Source organism: Grampus griseus (assembly GCF_964374135.1).
Source record: "Grampus griseus genome assembly, chromosome: 10".
NCBI lineage: Eukaryota > Metazoa > Chordata > Mammalia > Artiodactyla > Delphinidae > Grampus > Grampus griseus.
The window spans coordinates 70046570-70068985 of NC_139004.1; the positions used below are offsets into that span (position 1 = coordinate 70046570).

The following is a 22416-nucleotide window of genomic DNA, read 5'->3' on the forward strand; positions in this document are numbered from 1 at the left end:
CTGCTCTGACTCATGTGAGCCCTGGTGACAGATGTTCCTTTCTTTTTATTTACTTGTTCTTTTGTCTGTCTCTCACCCGCAACCTGAAAGATCTCTCTGTGGACACTCATACTCTGTGTTTTATCACTGCTGCCTCTCTTAGAAGGAGACCTTGTCCATCAAAAGTTCTCAGATATTACTGACTAAATAGGTGAATGAATGGAGAAAGGAATATTCAGTTTCTCATCCTGCTATAGTTTAACATGAAGTCTTAGGTCTTGAGAGTAAAAGAGAAAGCTAGAGGTAGGCAAACTGACAGTTGAAAAATGGGAGCTGATAGTCTGATTTTGGGCCGGGGGAAAGACCAAAATCGGTTTAGATAAAATAGCTGGGAGGACATAAGCAACATCAAGGATTTTGATAAAAGTTACAGCAATATATCTATATCCACCAGAGTTACTGTTCAGCATGACAATTTTGAGTTATTGGGGTGAATTTAATTTCAGATCAATAGTCTCTATTTTGGAGAGAGAAGAGTAATATTAGAGGTGGAAATGCCTAACGGTTAAGAACCAAGTTAACATGGCTGTGAGTCTGGCCAAGGTGACCAGCTGTGGAGCAGTGTGTGTATCACCTCACCTCTGTAAGCTGCCTTTTCCTTCCCATCCACAGGTGAGCATCCACTGTCCCCTTCCTTCCTGTACTATCACATAGGACTCTGGGAAAGTTTAACGGGAGAATGGCATTAGGGCGTTTTGCAGGGCTAGCATCTTAACAAATTTGAGTAATTGTTTATTCACTTAAGTAATAATAATAATTAATGATTTCTTAAGAAGTTTTTCTGCCCCAAATGTTAACATGTAGAAAGATAGAGTATATGAAGGCTAAACTGCAGTTCTCAGAACAAGCCACTTCCCAGAGCATTTCTCCTAGAGAGACCAGCCCTTCTGCATGAAGTTCTCATGTGCATATATACCACCAAGCTATCCACCTTTTGACATTTTTAATGGAAACACTCAAACCATTAAGCTAGAATGTGCTGTCCATGATTTCACAAATATTTAGTTTAAACAATCATGGGAATTGTACCTGGCAGTGTGGCACAGAAACAGTTCAGCACTTGGATGCACACATGTCCTGGGCCATCAGTAAATATAACAATCTGTGAGTAAAATGTGACCGACCCAGAGCGTCTGGGCTACCCTAGAGACCACTTCAGGCACTTATAAAAATAATACTGTCCGTGACTATAGTCGAGGTTTTTGGCCAGCATCTAATGTCCAAGAAACCCCTGTCTTACACTAAAACCCAAGTTATTTTTATGGCAGGTGTCACTGATGGGAAGATAGAAAAGAAAGTAGAAATGGCAAGAGGTCCTGCAGCACATTGTAAAATCGTGCCTTGTTGAGTGGCAGGTGCAGCCACCTTAGCTATTCTGCTGTAACCTTCTAGAACACTGTGAATGTCAGGGTAATGGGAACCCAGTCATGCCTCCCTCACACCTCGGTTGCGACTCCTTACTTTCCAAAGCCTCGTCTTCTCTCTCCTTTCATTGAATCATCACTAACTCTGGGAGAGGAAGTCACACCCTGCAATCTCATATTTTATGTTGGATGAAATGAATCTAGGGCGACTTGATCAGAATAAAAGACTATTAGGAGCAGCCTTATTAAATTGCTATTTTTGTAGGTTAAAAAATGGTCTCATAGTTCAGCATTTCTCTTAGGTGTTATGGCCAGTCCCTGTTAATTGGGAGGCGACCTCAGGTGTAACACATTAGCCTGTATGCGCCCAATAGGTTGTACAGCTGCTTCAATTAATGACTATTAAATGTATAAATTAACTGTACAGGATCCTAAAAGCAAATAAAGTAACTAATTAATAAGAAAAAAACCCAAAAACAACCTAGTCATCAGAACAATGGACTTTCATATGCAGATTACCGCAGCAGTGTGGGAAAGCAGCCCTTAGGTCTGCCCTCTAACTTCAATTATTTCTGAGGGATTAAACCTGTTACTTTTGCCAAACCTGGTTAAAATGAGCTATGAGAAACCCCCTGAAGGTTTTAATGCCGCGTGACTTCACTCTGTGCTCATTCCTTAGGTCTGGGCCTGGATGCCAGACCATCCGAGGATTAATTAGCACACTGGCCACAGGGGGCAGAGCCTGGGGAGAGTAGGGAGCTGCCAGGGTCTCTGCCTCAGCTGCATCACTGAGCCTGGGGAGGATCATCCAGATGCCAGGCCCAGACCCTGTGCTCTGCCTGCCAAGGCCCTGGTGGTGTAAGCCAGCTGGCACAGAGTGTGCGCAACCCTCGAGTTTGCGGCCAGTTAGTTGCGCGAAACACTTAAGGACCAGGGGTTGGCGCAGGAGGCATTTCTCAGGAAGGAGCTGTTGTCTGACCTGAACCTTGCCAGTTCTGCATTCTCAAGCAGTGTCTGATGCAGCCTGTCCCCTCCCTGGGGGAGTGAGGTACAATGGCACACTTGGGTAGAAGACCCAAAAGCTAACAGAAGGAAGCTCCTGCAGCCTTGCTCCCTTTACACGTTGTTTGTGCCCTGTTGCTAATTGAAGATCAGTCTCCTCTCCATTAAACGCATTCAGTGCACAAAGCAGAAGGTATTTTCGCTTGTGTAGCTGCCTCTTCTTATCTTTAGAGAGAGAAGATGTTCTTCTATCTGTAATACTTAAAAGATTTGCTTTATGTCTAGTAACTTTCTAGGGTGTTTGCCTCAAACTCTTGCTGGGTTGAGCTGGATTGACCTCATTTAGTAGCTAGCTGGGTCTTGGAGGGGAGCATCTAGCACGAATCAGTGTGCCTTGGTTGAAACTGATATCTCATGATCATTCCACTAGGGTAGTTAGAAAGTTGCATGCCTGGCTTTTCCTCAAGGACTGGTTTGGTTTGGGGAACTACAGACTGCCGAGTACCCAAGATAATGGGGTATGCTGTGAGGCACTGGGGAGCTGCCTCACGAATGGAGCCTCCTGCTGTACTTGTTTTTGGCTTTCCTTCCTTGCCAGCTGTATGAGCCTCCCACGCCATGGCTTCATCATGTGTACATCTAATGAGCCGTGCATGGAAGCTGCAGGTCTTAGAAGGGGCAATTCACTGAGTGCAGCTCTGACCCAATGTCTGCAGCCCTCCCTGTCATTCTGCTCCCAGGATGCTGCACTGGACCTCCTTGCCCAGAGGTTTCTTCACTCATTTTTGTTGATAATCAAATGTTTATCTATCTATCTATATTTTTTGATGATGCCCAGATCGTGTACCCAATGTCTTACACTTGGATTTGTGTGATCCAGAGTAGCTGACCAAGACCACTCACTCACATTTTCATCATGGACATATCATGTTGGATGAGACTGGTCACATTTGGCTAAAAGCATTTTGACTTAAATAATTTCTAAATTCCCATTCTGGTCATCAGGTGGCGAATGATTAAAACTTGGCAGCTGGGCCTAAGAATCCCAAGAACAATATTAAACAACGTGTAGATTGCTAAGCCCATTGGAGATCTACTAGATTAGAATCTGTCAGCCTGGAGCCCCAGAATGTTTTTTAACAAGTTTCCGGGTACTTCTGTTGTGGTCCGTCCATGAACCTACTATTAGACATCATTGGGATCTAGTACACCCCAAAACTTTTGCTCCAGTCACCCCACAGAAATTAGCGATTCTCCTTGGATTTTTTTGGATGTGGAAGCTTCATGATCATGTACCTTTTTTTTTTTTAACATCTTTATTGGAGTATAATTGCTTTACAATGGTGTGTTAGTTTCTGCTTTACAACAAAATGAATCTGTTATATATATACATATGTTCCCATATCCCTTCCCTCCTGCATCTCCCTCCCTCCCACCCTCCCTATCCCACCCCTCCAGGCGGTCACAAAGCACCGAGCTGATCTCCCTGTGCCATGCAGCTGCTTCCCACTAGCTATCTACCTTATGTTTGGTAGTGTATATAGCATGTACCTTCTGATCTCTCATTACTGTTTCCATTCCAAGGCTTGGGAGCCTGATTTAAATGTATGAGTTATTTTTGGAGTTAAAATATTAAATATTTTCATGGTTAGGAGATGCCTTCTAAAACTCTTCATTTTTCCTGATATTTGACACCAGCTAATTTTAATAGCTGGCTTATCAATCTAATAGCTGTGAAGGACTCCGTGTACAGTTCCCAGTTAAGGATAAAATGCTGTGCTTTAGCCTTTTAGGACACTGGGAAATAAAACCAGGCATTGATGAACATGAGTAGACATTTATGTAGAGACAAAAGTCTGTGAATGGAGACAGTCTTCTAATACAATGCCAAGTTCCTGTGCCTATGTCTGCCCCAAGCCAAGCTGACATCAGGACTGGCTAAATAATTTGCAGGGCCTAGTGCAAAATGAAAATGAGGGGCCGCTTGTCCAAAAATTAAGAATTGCAGGGTGATGGCCGCAGATCATTAAACCTGGGCCCTTCTAAACATGGGTTCCTGTGTGAAGCCAACCCTGGAATTGGTCTCATTTATCAGCTCTGAGAAATATTTCCTCTTTTTTTACCTGTTTATAAGATGGCTTCAAAAGAGCATCTACATAATAATAGGAAGAAAAGAGTTCTGAACTACTGTACAAAATTTTGAGGTAGGTAGACTCAGTTTTAGGGTTCTGTCTTTTTTTTTTTTGAACCAGTGTTAAATTTGTTTCTACTTCACTTGTGTGAAAGTTTATCCGACCACTAGAGGTATATCTCTTCTTTACTACCACCCCAGAAGGAGCTTCCATTGGGATCTTTTAAAAAACACCAGCCCCATAATCTGAGATTTCAAGCTGGAGTTGAAGCAGTGCAGTGCCTGCTGTTGTTTAGACATTTCCATTGTCTGAAGTTGAAGGTTTTTGTGGGTGGTCCCCCTCTGTTCGGTGTCACTATCAACAAACATGTGGAAAGAAGAAATAAGCACAGATGAGGACAAGCTTCAATCAGCTCTGCCTTAATTAGCGAGTCGGTTGCATTTGTAGCACAGGCAGAATCAATTAGGGAGCTGGGCTAGGAGACAGCACTGGCCCTGCCATCCGCCCAGCCTGGAGAATGTACGTAGGTGGCTCCACTGAAGAGGAAGAGATGCTGTCCCTGGCCTCCTCCTAAACAAGGCTCCAAGACTGCTTATTTCACCCAACTGTTTTTAGTTCTTTTATTTTCCAAGAATTCCTCCTATCTGCCAGGCTCTCTCTGCCTCATCTATCCACTCTCTTCCTTTCTTTCAAGGGCCTGCCCCTCTGAGGTGTCATTGTGTGGGTTTTTCTGGTTCCCTTGAAGGCAGGGACCATCTCTTCCACTGTCCCTACTGCTCCAGGTCAAGAGTGAAGCATGCAATGGGCACTTGATAGCATGTCTGTCTGTCGTATGGAGCAACCTGGTATTTCTGCAAATTGAAAGGTGGCTTCAAGGCTGATTCCAAAATTTGGAATTCTTCCACAAATGTGGACATGCTAGGAAGAGGGGGCTCATCTACAGCATTGAGGCTTTGTCTGTGTAATGATGCTTTCATTTTTAACATTTCTTATTATACAAAATAATAAAGAATGTTGATAGGCAAAAGGAAGAAAATTTTAAAAGTCACATGTAATCTTACCAAAAAGAACTCACTATAATACCATTGTGTTTATGCTGAAGGCCGTTATGTCAGGTATATGTGCTTTAAAAAAAGGTAGATTGTAACTTCTTTAAATGTCTTTTAAAATTAATAGCAAGTTGTGATAACGCTTCTAGTCCCTGAAATACTCTTTACAATATTTTAGATGGCTACAGAGCATTTCAACCTCCTTATTGTTGCAAATATAGTTTGCTTTCCTTTTTTTTGCTCCTATAAATAATGCTGTAATAAGCATCTGTGTATAAATATTTGCATATTTTCTTGATTAATTCCCTATAAGAAATTCATAGAATTGAACTTGGGTCCAATCATATTTAACTTTTGCATTCATATAAGGCTTTTTATATATTTTAGTTTGTCCATTGATTCAACAAGTATTCGAGTGTCTGCCTTGGGCTAGCTAGGCACCATAAGGGTGTTGGGGCCATAATGTGAGCAAGACAAATGAAGTCCTTTCTCTCATGGAGATGCCAACTATAAATATACATCTCTTCATAGCTGAAGTTTTCAGGGCTTGTCATTGTGTTTGGAATGAACTAAAGCTGTGACTTCTGTCTGGTCTCATATACTACAGTTGATGAAAGCCTCCTTCCTCCAAGAAGCAAACTTGAATCAAATCAAGGTTTTTTATAAAGTTTATGAACTTGGACCTTCAGAAATGTCAGAAAGATGTGAAGAGTGAGGGCCTGCCTGTTTACACACACACAACAGCATCTTGCCAGGCAAGACACAAAGCAAGTGCTTCTGTCCAAGTAGCATTTGGACTGTGGCTTTCCTCAGTCTCTGGAAGGTTCTCAGAATTGGCTCCCTCAGAGGCCTCACAAGGAGGATGATGAACTGATAAGGCAGGGAGTCCTCCTGGACCCCACCTTGCCCTGCTGTGCAAAGCTTCTGTGGAGGCACCAGTTCCACTTCAGGTATTTCCAGATTGCAGAGAATATCCAATTCTGTGCTCATCATCATCATCTTACGTAGGATAGTTAGTGCTTCTGCCATTGAAATGAGGTTGTAGCTCAACTGACTACCTGATATGAATTAATACTCATTGTTCACATCTAGGAGATCCATCTTGTCTCTAATTTGGCGCTAGTATTAAACAGCTGCTACCTCCAGACACTTCAATTTGTAATATACACCGTTAAGGAGAAATGGGGACTGACTCAGACACAGTTCTATCAGGTCTGTACTTTCTCCCCCAAATTGCAAACATCTGGACCTGCCTCTTTAAAACCAGCTTTATTGGGCTATTGTGTTTTCACGTTTGAGAAACACAGTCTGCCTTCCCCACTGGAATCTAATGACAGTCTAATTCACTTTGTGGTAGTGGTGTCACAAGATGTGTACAAGTGCTTCTCTCTGCAGCATGTAGAGGGGGAGCACACGTAGTGAGAAGATAAGAAACAAAGGATAGCTTTCCCCAGGCAAGAAAAATCACAATATGTCCCTAAAGAGTTAGAGAAAAGGGTTTCTGGAAAATAGGTGGTCCAGGGGGTGGTTTGAGACCTAGCAGAAAAGAAAGAGTGTACCCAAGACAGAAGAGAAGGTAATACTGATGACCACAGCATTTATTGGGTGCTTTATATACATCAGCCTCAGCTTAAGTACTCATGCCCTAGGTCCGTGACATATGTGCCCAAAAGATGGTGTAAAATTAAGCCAGGGGCTTTCTCAAACTCCACTGGAGCATGGGAGAATTATCCCAGGGTTGGGGGTGAAGGAGGGTTTGTTGTCAGGAGGAATTACATCATGATGAAGAGTCCATATTTATGTGAAATCATCTCGTGGCCTAGTATCAGTCAGGTCGGAAGGCAGGAATGGAAATCCTCTGGGCCTCTGACAAACAATCTACTGCAGTTTGGGTTTGGAGCTTGTTGGCGATGGGACCATTGCAATGTGTGAAGGCTTTTTTGGAAATTTCCATGAGGAGTTTGGCGTCAGAATGAGACAGACATGATCACTGGGACACTGCTCCTCTATTCAGTCTGATTTTATATTGACATGAGCAGTATCCCTATTTTAGGAGAAGGCGAGTGGCACCATGTCTGTTACCCATAGAGCTGAAGATTGGAGAGCTTCCACAGAGCACTCATACCTCTAGCTCCTTAATTTTAGTTTGTCACCTGTTGGCCACAATACAAAGTAACCTAACAAAGCCAAGCATGTTTGATGAACACCTGCTCTCTAGCTATCTATCAGAATTCTGCACTCCCTGGGCACTGACAGATGCTAGGTGTGACCCAGGCAGCAAGAAACGGGGACCTGCACACTTCCCATATCTCCTTCGCTCACATGCACAATCTTGTTCCATTGGATCTCATCAAAAAACATAGATTCAACAGTAAAATTATTAAGAATTTCAAGATAGTGACAGCGTAGCATTAAACCAAGCATGGGCCCTTTGAGCATGGGGCGCTCTGTGGCTGCATATGTCATGTACCCATGAAACCAGCCCTGCGTGACATCCCTAGGGCTCTGTATGCTGCATCTTGTCAGGGATGTCGAGAGCTGCACCCTGTGTATTGGAAGGGGCTGATTGCATATGGGTTTAGATATGGGGCTCTGCACTTTGAAACCCACCTTCCTCTTACTTGCTCTGCCATCCTGGGCAAGTATTTCACCATTCTAAGCCTCCATTTGCCTATGTGTAAAATAGGAACCTAATAGTACCTTTTAGGGGTGTTTAGGAGGATCAAGTGAGGTTATGGATGAAAAATACCCAGTGCCCAGCACACAGTTATCATCTGGCCAGTGCTGGCTGCCATTGGAGGAATTGGGTGAGGCAATTTCTGCAAGCCTTCCCATGGCTGCAGCAACCCTTGTCCAGATGTAATGGGCACAAAATTTGGGTCTGCTGAACTCAAGTGACCTGGATGGGCATCACTGATAGGTGGTTGTTAGCCTTTCTCCCAAGTAACCCCAGCCAGAACCACTGGCTCTCAGTGACTCTGTGGATGGGGAATTGTGTTGTCTCCCGATGGCCACTTTATATATTAATCCCCTGCTTTTAATTGGGAGGGCTCAAACATTCCATTATAATTACATAGGGAAAAACATGATTGCTGTTATCACAGAGAGAGTTATCAGTATTGATTCAACTAAATCAAATGCTGGTGGAGGGAGAGGGTTGTTTCTCCAGGACCCTCCACTGGCCTGGATGTTGTGACTGTTTCACAGAGATAAGCAGCCTCGCTGTGCCTGCTGGCATCGGGCATAGGCAGCCGTGGCGCTCGTGCTGGTTCATCTCCCCAGGCTTTAAGCTGCACTAATTGCTTTGGAAGCGAGGCCTTCTCCTGAGCAGCAGCATATGCTGCATGAGTGCCTAAAGCAAAGATAAAAAGCCAGCCGCCTCCTCCTTTATTGAAGTTTAATAATAAAATGGAACCGTCACCATTCCCAATAAATGGTTTATTTTAATTTAGAAAAATAATGGAAACTGGCCACCTTCTGGCACACAGTTGTTGAGGACTCTTTTCCTGGCTTGGCTAATTCTGAACCTCCTGTTCTTTGGTAGCTTGCTCTGAAAGACACTGAGGCCTTGGTGTTGGTAAAATCAACCATGTGTCTCTCCATTTAATAAAACCTGGCCCTTAAAGGGTGAAATAAGTCATTTTTCAAGGTGGATTAGACTGTAAAGTTGTAAACCAGGAAGTTGACATAGGTGTTTAAGGTGTAAAGTTTTGCAGGATTTTTTTTCAAATATTTCTTTTAACAAATATGAAATTAAAGTAGTCTCACATGTTTCTGTCATTGCAGTTCTTTCAGATGATTTTTCCTGTAATAATAGTGAGAGGCCAGCTTGATAGCTCTTGCATTAAGAGGGAAAAGAAGGCATAGATGAAGGCAGTATCTTTACTAAGGCTTATAGAGGGGGTGAGTGGCAGAGTGGGAGTTGGAATTCAAGACATCTGGCTCCTGCTTGCTGCTTCTAAGGCACTGATGCTCTCACTTTTCTACCCAATACACAGAAGCTTTCCCATCCCCATTTCATAGGGAGCAAAATTGAGGCCTGAGAGCCAAAGCTACTTGCCTCGGGGTGTCATAGCCGGTAAATGGACTAGCCAGAACTAGGACTTGGTCTCTTGAATCCCAGTTCAGTGTGATTCTTGCGAAGTCCATGGGGTCTATATACCAGTTGCTAACATACAAGTATAATATGATTGCATTAAATATAAACATTTTTGATCTTACAGTAAGTCGCCAGACCTGAGAATAGGAAAAGAAATCTGTATTGATAAGAAGGCTGCAGGGCAGTCAGCCAGGCCCCTTCATTCCCTTTCAGACACTACCCTTGGAGTGCACACAATTAGAGTTCATCTTCAGCAAATTACTCCAGGCCATGGGGAGCAAAAGCCATGGCTGTTCCATCCATGTGCCCCACGAGTGTGCTGTGTAGGAAGTGCCTGTCTTTGTCTGGCATGGGCACTCAGACAATGTGCAAACCAGGCAATGCAATGACAGTGATTAAGAAGGGGAGGAGAGGGGCATAGATGAGATGAGAAGGATCATTGTAATGCAAGGGGGTCTTTGGGGAGGTATTGTCTCAGCCAGGGTTATTGTGATGGGCTTGGTCATCAAGGTCCTTTGGTTGAGTGGCCTGAATACAGCTAAATCTGGTCAGGCAAAGAGGCAAATTTATTGACTCGCTTACCTGAGAAAACTAAGCATGACTGGATCTAGGGGCTCAAGCCATGCTGTCTTGACTGTATCTCACCCCCTTCCATTGTGGGCTCTGTTCTTCTTGGCTGTTACCTTTATTCAGATGATCTCTTCCTGTGCAGTGGCTGCTGGCAGGACCAGCCTGACTCCCTGACCTCTCAGTAATCTCAATGGAGAGAGTCTTCTTCCTCACGTTCCAGTAGAAGCCCAACTGTGGCCTCTGGGATGGAATTCACAGACTGGACAGGGCTGATCAAAGGGCCCACCCCTTGATCTGGGAAGGAGAGAGAGAGATGTTAGCCTCATCCAATTTATATAAATTATGGGGTGGCGGGGAAGAAGGAAAATCAGAAGAAGGGGAAAGGATGCTGGACAGGCAAAATCACACATAGCCACTGGCCTTAGAGTTTCCTCTGACTCACCATTAGTCAAGAGGAAGGACCAGACTAGCCCTTGTGTCTCCAGGTCAGTATTATCCAATAGAACTTTATGTGATGATGGAGATATTCTTTAATCTTCACAGTCCAGTGCAGTGACCACCAACCATATGGGGCTGTTGAGCATTTGAAATGTGGCTTGTGTGATCAAGGAACTGAGTTTTTAATTTTAGGTAATTTTAATTAAATTTAATGTAAATAGCTACACGTAGCTCATGGCTACCATAATGGACAGAGCAGCTCTTAGTGGAGGTCATATTGCAGGAGATGGTTCCCTGGAAGGCAAGACCCCCTGTCCCCACTTTGGAGGAGAGTTGGGCTGAGGGTTAAATGCAGAGCGTGGAAGACCAGGATGATGAAGTTGAGTTGGTTTAGGTTGTGGAGTAGGAGGAAAGGGAGTTTGGTTGTGAGGGAGAGGACAGGGAGGAAGAAATAAAGGGAGAAACTTTCATCTGTGACATCATTTGGAAACCTCTAACTTGAGGAAATATTTTTTCTGTCTCATATATGAACCCAGTTTCTACCAGGAAGAAACAAAATCACAATTGACCTTGTTATAATAGCAAATTGAGGGGAATTCCATGACATGTTATTGCATTTTACTCTAAATGTCCAACAATAAAAGCAACCATTGCCTGAAGCAACATTCTGCACATGACATGCAGCTACACATGGAGTAAAAGAAAAATTGGTGTGTTATTAAAAAAAACTGTAAACTTGTGTGATTGAACACAATTAAATGCAGTAGACAGAAATGACATCAAATGAATAGAACGAACCAAGGCAGCGTCCAGTCACTGGGATGTGAATCTGGGGCCGGTTAAAGACCAGACTTTCTGATGTGCCTGTCATCCTGCTCTGTGTCCTGTAGGGTATGTTGGGGCCACCCTGAGGTGGTGCTTGTCAAGCCTAAGTCCTCTTGGTGGTCACCACTCACCCACAAGTCGGGTTTCCAAGGGTGGAGGTTCTTGGAGAAGGCAGACTGATTTGCTCTGATCCCCTCTTGCCCACCTGCAGCGGGATGCATGGGCTTCCGCAGATTCAGTCAGTTTCCTAGGTTTGTCCACCGAGTGCTCATGGAGAACATGCCATGAGCTCGGCATCCTGTTGGGCCTTAGGCATCAAGCAAGAATAACAGAGAAGCAGGAAACTTGGTTCCTGGATGTGTGGTTTGCCTGGGTCCCTGGTCCTCAGCATGCCACTTGATAATCACCTGTAGACTCAGCTGCAGCCCAAGTGCAGGGATTAAGAGCAACCATACTGGAGACAAACTGGCCAGGTGTATGTCAAGCTCATAGCCAGTGCCTGGCATGCAGGCTATCCCCCCCACCCCCCACCAAAAAAAAAAGAGCAGCAGGTGTGTAGTGGAAAGAAGGAAGGCATGAGAGCCGCTGAAGCCAACCTGGGTAGAACCTGTGCCAGGCAGCTTGGAGGTATGTGAATTTAGGCGCAGTACTGGACCTCAGTCTTAGCATCTGCAGAGTGGGATGATGGAACTTCACAGGGTTGTTGTGAGGACCCAGTTGACTGGTGTTTGTTAAGGACCTAACACAGAGCAGGCTTCCAGAACCGCGGCTGCTCTGGTAAGCATGAGATCATGGTTGCTGGAAGGGTTGGACCAGGGAAGAGGTCTTGTGGGTGGTATGAGGATCCCCAGGGTGATTTGCCAACTTCACATCCAGCCTTGATTCATGTTAGGCTTAGGTGTCATTAAAGCTGATCACCAGGGCTTCCCTGGTGGCACAGTGGTTAAGAATCCGCCTGCCAATGCAGGGGACACGGGTTTGAGTCCTGGTCCGGGAAGACTCCTCATGTCGCGGAGCAGCTAAGCCCGTGCGCCACAACTACCGAGCCTGCACTCTAGAGCCCACGAGCCACAACTACTGAAGCCTGTTCTCCTAGAGCCCATGCTCTGCCACAAGAGAAGCCACTGCAATGAGAAGCCCGTGCACCGCAACAAAGAGTAGCCCCCACTCGCCACAACTAGAGAAAGCCCGTGTGCAGCAACGAAGACCCAACACAGCCAAAAATAATAAACAAATAAATTTATTTTTAAAAAAATAAGTAAAGCTGATCACCATAAGGATCCCACTCAAGCTTTCCAGTCCAGTTTGCCAGCAAACCTGCAGTCCATCCTGATGACCAGAAACCCCAGGCAGAGCAGCATCTTAGAACCATCAGTCATGTCCTAGGATCAGTCTCTATGATGCTTCGATCACTTTCGGAGTCCTCAGGCAGACACATTATGAGTGGGTGTCACCATGTGGATGCTGATGGCACACTTGGAGCACTGTTGGGTCTCAGGCACAGTAGGAGAAAGGAAGCCACTCCTAGGCCAGGAAGTCACTGGCAAACCTTTACCACTAACCCAGCCCTCTTGCCCCTCTCCCTCCTAGTGACTTTTCCAGCCATTTCCCCAGCAGACAAGGGTATAGATGCCTTTGGAAAGAGAATAATTCATTTCAATAGAAAAGATACAGTTTTGGAATGGGTCAGTTGGAAAGTGATGCCAGTTGCTGTGTTGCTGTGGACATAGGCTTTGGGCCAGTGACCATCATGTACATTCCTGTGTACCTGGGCATGCACCTGGGCCCGCTCTTGCCTCTTTGTTGGGAAGCAGAAATGTTTGGGTTTCACAGTCACTTTCTTTGTCCCCTTTACTTTCCAGCTAATGCTGGGCTTCTGTGGAACGGACATAGCAGGAGGTCCTGGGGCTGCTCCTGAAGAGGCTTCTTCCCATCTGCCTGTTCCTCGAAGCCCTCTCTATTTGTAGCCTGGATTTCCTTTCCATAGTCACAGTTCTCATGCTGTGATCCAGTCTCTAGCCTCACTCTTTGGCTCTTTGGAGGTGGCTATTGAGCACCTTCTGTGTATCAGAAACGTGGTAGATGTAGGGGACAATAGACAACCAGACATGCCATGTCTTAGGAACATCACAGTCTTAAGTGGGGAGGGAATCTAATCAGGCGATTACACACCTGAAGTGCTAAGTGCATGGTGGATCTGAGCCTGGTGTGCCAGCCTGGGCTTGCAAGGAAGCATTCCAGGCTCTCAGGTGGGTGTTCTGGGAAGGTTCCCAGGGCAGGAGGGGGTGACGTTCAAACTGAGACCCCAAAAGTAGGTAAGAGAGACCATCACGATGGGGAGGGGAGGGCAGAAAATGGATGGAGAGTGTGTTCCCAGTGGAGGGAGGGCATGCATGGAGTCTTAAAAAATCATCAAGAGTGGGAAAATAGAGGGTGGGAGAGTGGAGAGTCATGGGAGATGAAACTGGAGAGGAAAGCAGGAATTTTCAACAAATTGCATACTTTTCACCAAAATCTGAACTACTTTTCCCCTAAAATGTAATCAAAGCTAAAAAAAATACACATGGAAGGTAAATTTTATATTGAATATGTTCTTATGTTTTGAATTTGAAAGGCAGAAGCCAAATTATGACCATTTGGGTCTGAGAATCATTGGTTTTGCCTTGGCATGTGCTTGTTCATTCAAGGTTGGTGTTTCATATAACAGAACAGATGCTAATGGATTTTTTTGCTTTGCTGTTTCAGCACTTCAGGGAGCATCTAGACAAACTTTTTGCCAAAGGAATCGGAATGCTGGATATAGCTCTGAATGAGGCCTTCAACATTCTCAGTGATGTAAGCTCCTTTTTGATTTGCCTTTCTTTTCTCCAGGAGAATAGATGGGATTTTTTAAAAAGTTGTGGACCAGCATTATTGTTAGCCCTGGCTGTCACTGAGCAGTATTCACAGGCATAGAATGTGGGGAAGGTAAGGCTGGCCATATGAGTGATCTGGTGAACCAGGTCCACCTGGTGAAGCCATACCAGCCCCCTGCTGGGCAGAGTTGATGGTGCAGTCTGGTCAGGGGACTCACCTGACACACTCATTGACTCTGGGGCTGTTAGTGTCTCAACACTAGAGCACCATCTAATGCAGATTTCTTTTCACCTGAAAAACTCTCAGTTTCTTCATGGAGTAGACTCACTTCTTACTGTGTCACACTGAGTCCCTGCCTGTGGCGCTGTTCAGAGGGAGAAGGGCTTCTCTGTGTGGTGTTTAGGGAGTGCCACAAGCTCTACCTATCCCTCCCTCCAGCCCCCTGGAGATTCACAGTACGCAGTGCACACTCAAGGCTTCAGTAAGTACTGCAAAAAAGAATGCCGCTTCACCTGCTGTCTCTCCCACTTCTTTGAACAAAGAATCCTTTTTTCAAGTAGCACCTGTTAACATCCTGTGAAATATGTTGGGGAAGCTTGGGTTGGTTATTCTTCCCCTTGAATGCAATTGTGTTAGGCTAGAACAACATGCATCTTTGTGATCTTTTTACTCTGGGAGGGCAGTAGGAAAAGAAATGACTATATTAATGCAGGTTCTGTATCATTTATTTAACTACTATATATTGCATGCTCTTTAGTGTCAGACACTGGGAATAATACACCAGTGAACAGAATAGACAAAGGGTTTGCTTTAATGGACCTAACATCCTACTGAAAAGGTCAGCAACCTATGGCCCAGGAGACAAATCAGCCTGCATCTTGTTTTTGTAAGTAATGTCTTATTGGAGCACAGCCATGCCCACCTGATTATGTATAGACTATGGCTGTTCTTGCACTACAATGGCAGAGTTGATTAGTTTCAATAGATACCATGTGGCCTGTAAAACCTAAAACATTTACTATGTCGCCCTTTACAGAGGTTTTCTGACCCCAGTTCTAATGGGAAGAGACACATGAAGTGAGTAGTCTTAAGGAGAACAATAGCACCACTGTTTCAGTGTGATAGGACTTGCTTCTTTACACAGTGAGGTCAGGGAAGAGCTCTCTGATTATGTGATGTTGGAGTAGAGACCTGAAGGAAGTGAAGGAGCAGCCATAATGGATATCTTAAGGAAGAAATTTCCAACAAGAGGAACAGCAAATGAAAAGGCCCTGAGGCAGGGACGTTTGACATATTTACAATACAGCAAGGAGACCAGTGTGACAAGAGCAAAGTGGGGAAGAAAGAGTGTACTAAGAAATGAGATCACGGAGGTAGCAGGATCATGTGGACCTAATAGACACTAGTGAGGACTTTGGCTCTTGCTCTGCATAGGATGGAAAGTCATTGGAGTCTGAGCAGAGAATGACACAATCCAACTTGGATTTTAACAGTATCCACCGGCTGCTGTATTGATAAACAAGGACAGTAGCCGGAAGGACATTATCTAAGTGACATATAATGGTGGCTTTGGATGAGGGAGGTAGCAGTTAAAATGTTAAGGAGCAGAAAAATAGAAACCACTCTAGGTATTTCAAACAGCAGAAGTTGAACTCAGAAAGTTGGTTGCACAGGGGATGGAAAAGCTGAGAAATCAAACAAAGAATGAAACAATCCATGGATTAGTACCAGCAGGAGGTAGCTCCTCTCTAGGGCAGGAAGGACAGCAGGATGGAGGGATGCCATCAGAGCCTCCTCATTGTGGCTGTCCAGATGGGAATAAAACCATGGAGGGGGCTGCCCAGCACAAGCTGGAATCCTGGGGAGAAGGGCCTGTCCTGTGGAAGCTAGTGCCTTGGAGGAGATGCTGCTATTGCTGGAAAATGCCCAGGCCCCCAAAGCAGAGAGAAAGGGAGAAATGACTTAGAAATACCTTGGCTTCTCTCTTGTGGCCTTCAGTGTTTGTTCTCCTTAAGACGAAACTTGTCAAAACTGTTGGAGAGCCTGGGAAATGTGGTTTTCAGGAAAAAGACACATGGGGTGGAGCTGAAAGCAAACAAGTGACAGCTATGTTGAGCTGTCGCAGGAGCTGGGAGACCAGCTGGAGGCTCAGAGGCCTCGCCTCTAGGTAGCTCTCTGGGCGGCCTGCTGTCAGTTTCCAGGTGGGCATTCACCCAGCACTGCACTTGTTTTGGTGGTCAGTTATGCCTGACTCCATAACTTGAGTTTTTCCCACTCAGCTACAATGGCCTCTCAAGCCAAGGGTAGGCCCTGATTCTAGACTCTTTTACCAATAATATCTACTCACACATAGAAGGCCATTTACGTCTCAGTCCTGAGCCAGTATCATGTACAACTGCAGAGGAGAGAAACATAAGGAGGGAGGGTGTCATTTCAGCTTCCTTCATACAAATTGGAGGCCCTTCCTTCTCACCTCGCTCCAGAGTGCTGTTGGCTACAGATAATTAGCATTTATGTACAACTCGGTGTTTGGGACAGCACATGCCTATTAACAGCGTGTTAATAATTAATAAACATAACTGACCAGAGTCAAGGACCAAGTTACATCTTTAAATTCTGCTTTGAACCCTGGGTAGGCACCTTCTCAGGACTGGGAGATGCTGAGCCCTTCATCTCAGCAGGCTTTTGCTAGGGGGTGATATTGAAAGGACTTGCCACATTTGGGAAACTGGTTCTCTTTATTTCTAAATCCTGGTGTCTAGTGCAGGGGGGCGGCTACTCTGAGCTGGGGAGTCCCTTGCTTGGAAATGTGCCCTGCAGATTTCTGTTTTTCCTGTTCTTTGGCAGAAGTGATAAAGGAGTGGAGAGTTAGGAGACACTTCTTGTATTTAAATTTGTGGCTTCTGGAGTCAGGCAGGCTGGGCTGAGAAGCCTGACTCAGAACTTGCTGTGTGACCTTGAAAAAAACTCTGCTCGGTTTTGCCTTTATTTTCCTCATCTGTAAAATGGGGATAGGAATAGACCCAGCACTGGCCACTTAATTTGTGAAGCCCAGTGCAAAATGAAAATGCAGGCCCTTGTTCAAAAGTTAAAAAGAATTTTAGGAGAGTGACAGCAGAGTGTTCAACTAAGTGTGGGGCCCTGTACAGCTATGCACGTCACATGCCATGAAGCTGACCCTGCTGGATGGGGGCTGAGGATTCAGCATGAGGAAGTGGTGCCCTGCTCCCTTTCAGCAGTGCTGGGTTGGGTGGGAAGTGCCATCTCCGAGACCACAGAGACACTAGGCAACCTCAACTTTTGCCAGGTTGCCTATGGTTTCTAGAAGCAGCTCCCACTCTTGATGCTTTGGTACTACTCCCTGCCCAAATCCTCAGGAATATCTGCTTGTCTTCATCTGACCCTTTCTTCTTTTCCTTGCCCTGGCACCTTTTCTCTCCCCATCCATTTCACTTATCAATTTTGTTTTAAGACACTCCTAAATAAAGAAGATGTGGTACATATATACATGGAATATTACTCAGCCATAAAAAGGAATGAAATCGGGTCATTTGTAGAGATGTGGATGGATCTAGAGACTGTCAAACAGAGTGAAGTAAGTCAGAAAGACAAAAACAAATATTGTATATTAACATGTATATGTGGAACCTCGAAAAATGGTACAGATGAACCGGTTTGCAGGGCAGAAATAGAGACACAGATGTAGAGATGTAGAGACAAACGTATGGACACCAAGGGGGGAAAGTGGCAGGGAGGGGTTGGTGTGATGAATTGGGAGATTGGGATTGACATATATACACTAATATGTATAAAATGGATAACTAATAAGAACCTGTATAAAAAAATAAATAAAATTTAAAAAAAAAAGAGACACTCCTAAGTCAGTGATCCCACTGCATGCCCAGTGGAGTGCTGGTCTGCCACAAGGCTCCGATGTAGGTGTTGTGGTCAAGGTGCAGGATGCCATCCTCCTTTTGGAGACTCACAATACACTTGTGCTACTAGAGGCCTTAGAAGTCCCACAGTGATCAGACCTTTTAAAGTGTGTCTATACCAGCACCCAAACTTATTGACCCAGGAACTCTTTACATCATATTACAACCTCAGGATAGAACCTTGTAGAAATCACAGCTTAGCAAGCACACCTTCAGGCATAATAATATCTTTTTATCCTTTAAGAGGGTGTATTGCACTCCCAACACCTCTAATAGCCAGAGAAATCTCCAACACGTGGATTTTTTCCCTTGAAACCTGGTGAGAGAAGTATTTTTGAACCAGGGAAACCTTCCACACACCTGCTTGCTCTGTCTTCACCTGTAAAACTCCTCTGGGGTCTGGCCAGTCAGAAAGTCTGAGGGGTTGAATGTAAATTCCAGAAAGCGAGAAATGGAAGGAACAAAAATGTTACAAAATGTCCCTGCTTGAGATTCATTGACAGTTGGCACCATATTCTTTTGAGTGTACATTTATCCCAGAGAGAGAAACATTTCCATCCCATCCCTTGCCATTGGGCTTTTAAATAGCCGAACACTTTGAAAAACAGAGATGGTTAATCTCCCGTGAAAATGAAGCTTTAGCTATTTTCCACTTCATCAATATGACCTTTAGTGATATAATTCTCTTCCTGTGTATTATGCCTGCCTTTGCAAGTCAGTATGAAATAAAAAGCTATTTCTTGAACACACAAATACACATTCTCTCTCTCTTTCTCTTACACACAATTTGAAATGACAATTATGGTTAGAGCTTAGAATGGTTCAGAGGTTACTATAACTAAATGAAGTTAATTCTGTTTTGCAATTACCTGCATTTCAGTTTCAGTATTTGCTCAGATGACTTAAAGGCTTTGAAAGGCACGTTCAAATAAACTTCTAAGACCCTTCTAGCTATTGATCTCTGCTGCATTCATTAGATTCACTAAGAACACAGAGCTGGTTTGCTACAGTAGTTAGCATCTACCTTGTCATGTGACAACTGCAATTATATTTTTTGGCGATGAATACAATCTTTGCAGTGATTACCTTTTAAAAATTTTTCTTAGCCAATTAAATAAAATTTGGTGACATTTCAAAGACTGTTAATCACAACCAAATGCTCTAAATGTCAGGATGCATTGAAATTTTCACTGCTAACTGATGAATCACTGAGCTAATTGTAGTTCATCATCAGGCCCTTGTCATTGTTATTATTATGGAAAACACTTCCATCTCTCTCGCTATTCAATAAAAATAAGTTCTAGACAAATATGAAGAGAAGAGATATTACTCATCAAAGCATTTGAATTTAATTGCATTCTTCAAAATTCTCCAACTGCAGATTGCTGCAGAGAAAACCAGGGACTCAGCCACGGAGGAAAGTAATGGTTCTGAGTAAATAGCTCCGGGCAGCCCCTTCTTCCAGTCTGCAGTATTCAGATATCTTTATTTCCCTCTCTTTCTTGCCTTTTGTTTGGGAGAGTTTTTCCAGGATGTTTTCAAATGAGTTATATGAACAACAGTCCCGGGGTGTCCTGATTTTTTTTCCCTTCTGCAGCCTCTGTGACCAAATGCATACATCACTTGTATTCAGTGGCACGTCACTGGGTTTATCCAATGCCGTGAAGGCTGTGTTGTATTGCAGGCTCTCCAAAACATCTCCAGAACAACCTGTTGTTAAGACAAGGCTGCAAAGCTGTTCTTTCTTATTGCACTATGTTGGTAGTATCTTAGTAGCATCTCAGAGAGGAAAGGACAAAGTCATTTATTGAGACTATGAAAGTCTAGTTGAGGTGGGTCTTCAAAGTGGAGGAAAGGGAAGAGGCTTTGTTGAAACTGGGTACGAATCCTAAGTTATAGTTTAGGATTGGTGGATGCAGCAAGGGGAAGATTTTGAGGTCAGGGTTTCAAAGAGTTTTAGGGTGTAAATTGTCCTTTGATGCTTTCTGTTGAAGAGTTGATGGGTCTTTCAGGAAGTTCCTGGAATAAGCAATAAAGTTATTTGCAGTTTTCATCTTCCTGAGCAAGAGTTTTCTAGAATAGTAAGTTATGTCAATAAAGACAGTAGAATAGGAGTTACGTGGAAAGCTTTGTGGTCCGATGGCCTTAGTTCTCAGGTATTTCTACCTACTGATACTGTATCATGGGCCCTGTCTGCTCATTAATTTAAGGGCATCTGTCCAGTCTGAGTTGCAGGAATGGCTGTCAGGGCCAAGACTAAAGTGAGGCACTTTCCAAGGGCACAGAATTTAAGGAGCACTCACTCACTCACTCTCAGGGTAGTGGCCTTGGTGACTGCCGTGCCACCCTGGAACACTGGAAAGGATAAAGGGAGGAAGAGCAGGAGAAGGAAATGCACATTTGTGGAGCCATTGGATTGAGGAATGTCATCTCATCATTGGGACGCCATAGGTAGAATGTACCGAATCTGGGAGTAGATTCTGGAGCCGGACTGCCTGGGTTCAGATCTCAGCTATGACAGATATTAGCTGTGTGATCTTGGGCAAGATAGCTAATCTCTCTGTGTCTCTGTTCCTCACCTGTCAAATGGGGTTAATGATAGTACTTATCTCAGAGGGTAGTAAAGATTAAGTAGGTTAATACTTGTAGCCCAGCATATAATGAACATATAACCTGTGTTGTAACAACCATATAAGCATATTATTGCCATCTTATAAATGGAGAAAAGGATATTCTGAAAAGAGACCTTATCCTAGGCACCAATTTGTGGTGCTGAGATGTGTTTGAGTATTTTCTGCTGTACTATGGTATTCCATGCATGTTTTGAGTTGGTTTTGCGTTGTCCTAATACAGCCATGAGGCAATTCATTCCATCCATCCATCCATTCAGCCAATCTGCTTTCAAATTACTGCAACTTCAGACTCTCCAGTAGTATTCTGAGTTCATGGAGATTGGGCATTACTCTTCAGTGTGAGTGCTTTCTTAGCTCTGGTTCATCAGGAGCCAGCAGCAAATCCAAGGGCTGCCTCCATCCTTCCCTCGTGTCATGGTCAACATATTGAACGTGCCTGTACGTTGTCACTCCATGCCTTTGTATATGCTCTTTGCTCTCTCTCAAAGGCCCTTACCCCAGATGCTCACCTTCTTCAGGTATTACTCAAATGTTACCTTCTCATTGAGGTCTTCCCCGACTATTTTTTCTAAAGTTGGCCCTCTGCATTTTCTATCCCCTTTCTTGCTTTTTTTTTTTTTTTTTTTGACTTAGCATCACCATTATCCAACATACAACATAATTTACTTACTTTCTTTGGTATCTCATCAAATAGAATACAAACTACACAAGCAAAGAGATTTTTGTGTTTCATCCTCAGTGCTGTGTGGGCACTTAGGAAATAATTTTACAATAAATGAATAAACTTCACAGATTGTAGTGGTGGGAGTTTTCACTACTGAAGGTTAAAGTTGTTTTGTGTGTTCCCCATTGTCATATAATTGTAGGGATTTTAAAGGACGTTGCTTTGTAGCATTGAATTGTAGCATTAATAGCATTCATTAAGGGGATTCTTCACCAGATTCAGGGGAAGGACAGGAGTCTCTGACAACCACAGTCTGGTCACCCAAGCTACCACGCACAAAGGCTGGGCACTTTTGAAATGCTATGTAAAACTGAAAGTTGAAATTTAGAGTTTTGTACCCCAGTGGGCACAATCTTGGAATTTCAGCATGCTATACATACTAACATACATAAACAAATATATAATGTTACATGTTAACAAATATATGTTTAAAACAAACCCTAAAAATGGGGTTCTTACAGTGTAGTCTGAATTGGCACGTTCCTGACTTTATTCTCTATGTGTACAAAACCTCCTTGATTTTATTACATAGCACAGTCTGCATCCATCAGACTCATTCAAACTAGACTCATTTAGATTTTTAAAGAGATGTTACCTGTCACATATTCTGCTGCCAGTAAATGTGTTTCTAAAAGGTTGTTGTGCCAACTCCTTTGGACTTGTATTCTGAAGTGTTATCCATGCTTGAAGATAAGGGAGGTTAACTGTCCTAGAATCTCACTTCCTGCCTTGTGTGTGTTTTTAGGAATT

At 43.9% G+C, this 22416-nt stretch overlaps 1 protein-coding gene across 1 annotated transcript in view; it reads left to right on the forward strand.

Annotated features, from left to right (window-relative positions):
- CACNA2D3 (calcium voltage-gated channel auxiliary subunit alpha2delta 3) overlaps positions 1-22416 on the forward strand; it is a gene marked incomplete at its 5' end in the record, with an annotated part of 768939 nt that overhangs the window by 381996 nt on the left and 364527 nt on the right. Inside the window, one exon of the mRNA XM_082664450.1 lies at positions 14264-14353. Coding sequence (XP_082520576.1) covers positions 14264-14353 — 90 coding nt within the window. The remainder of the gene's footprint in view (positions 1-14263; positions 14354-22416) is intronic.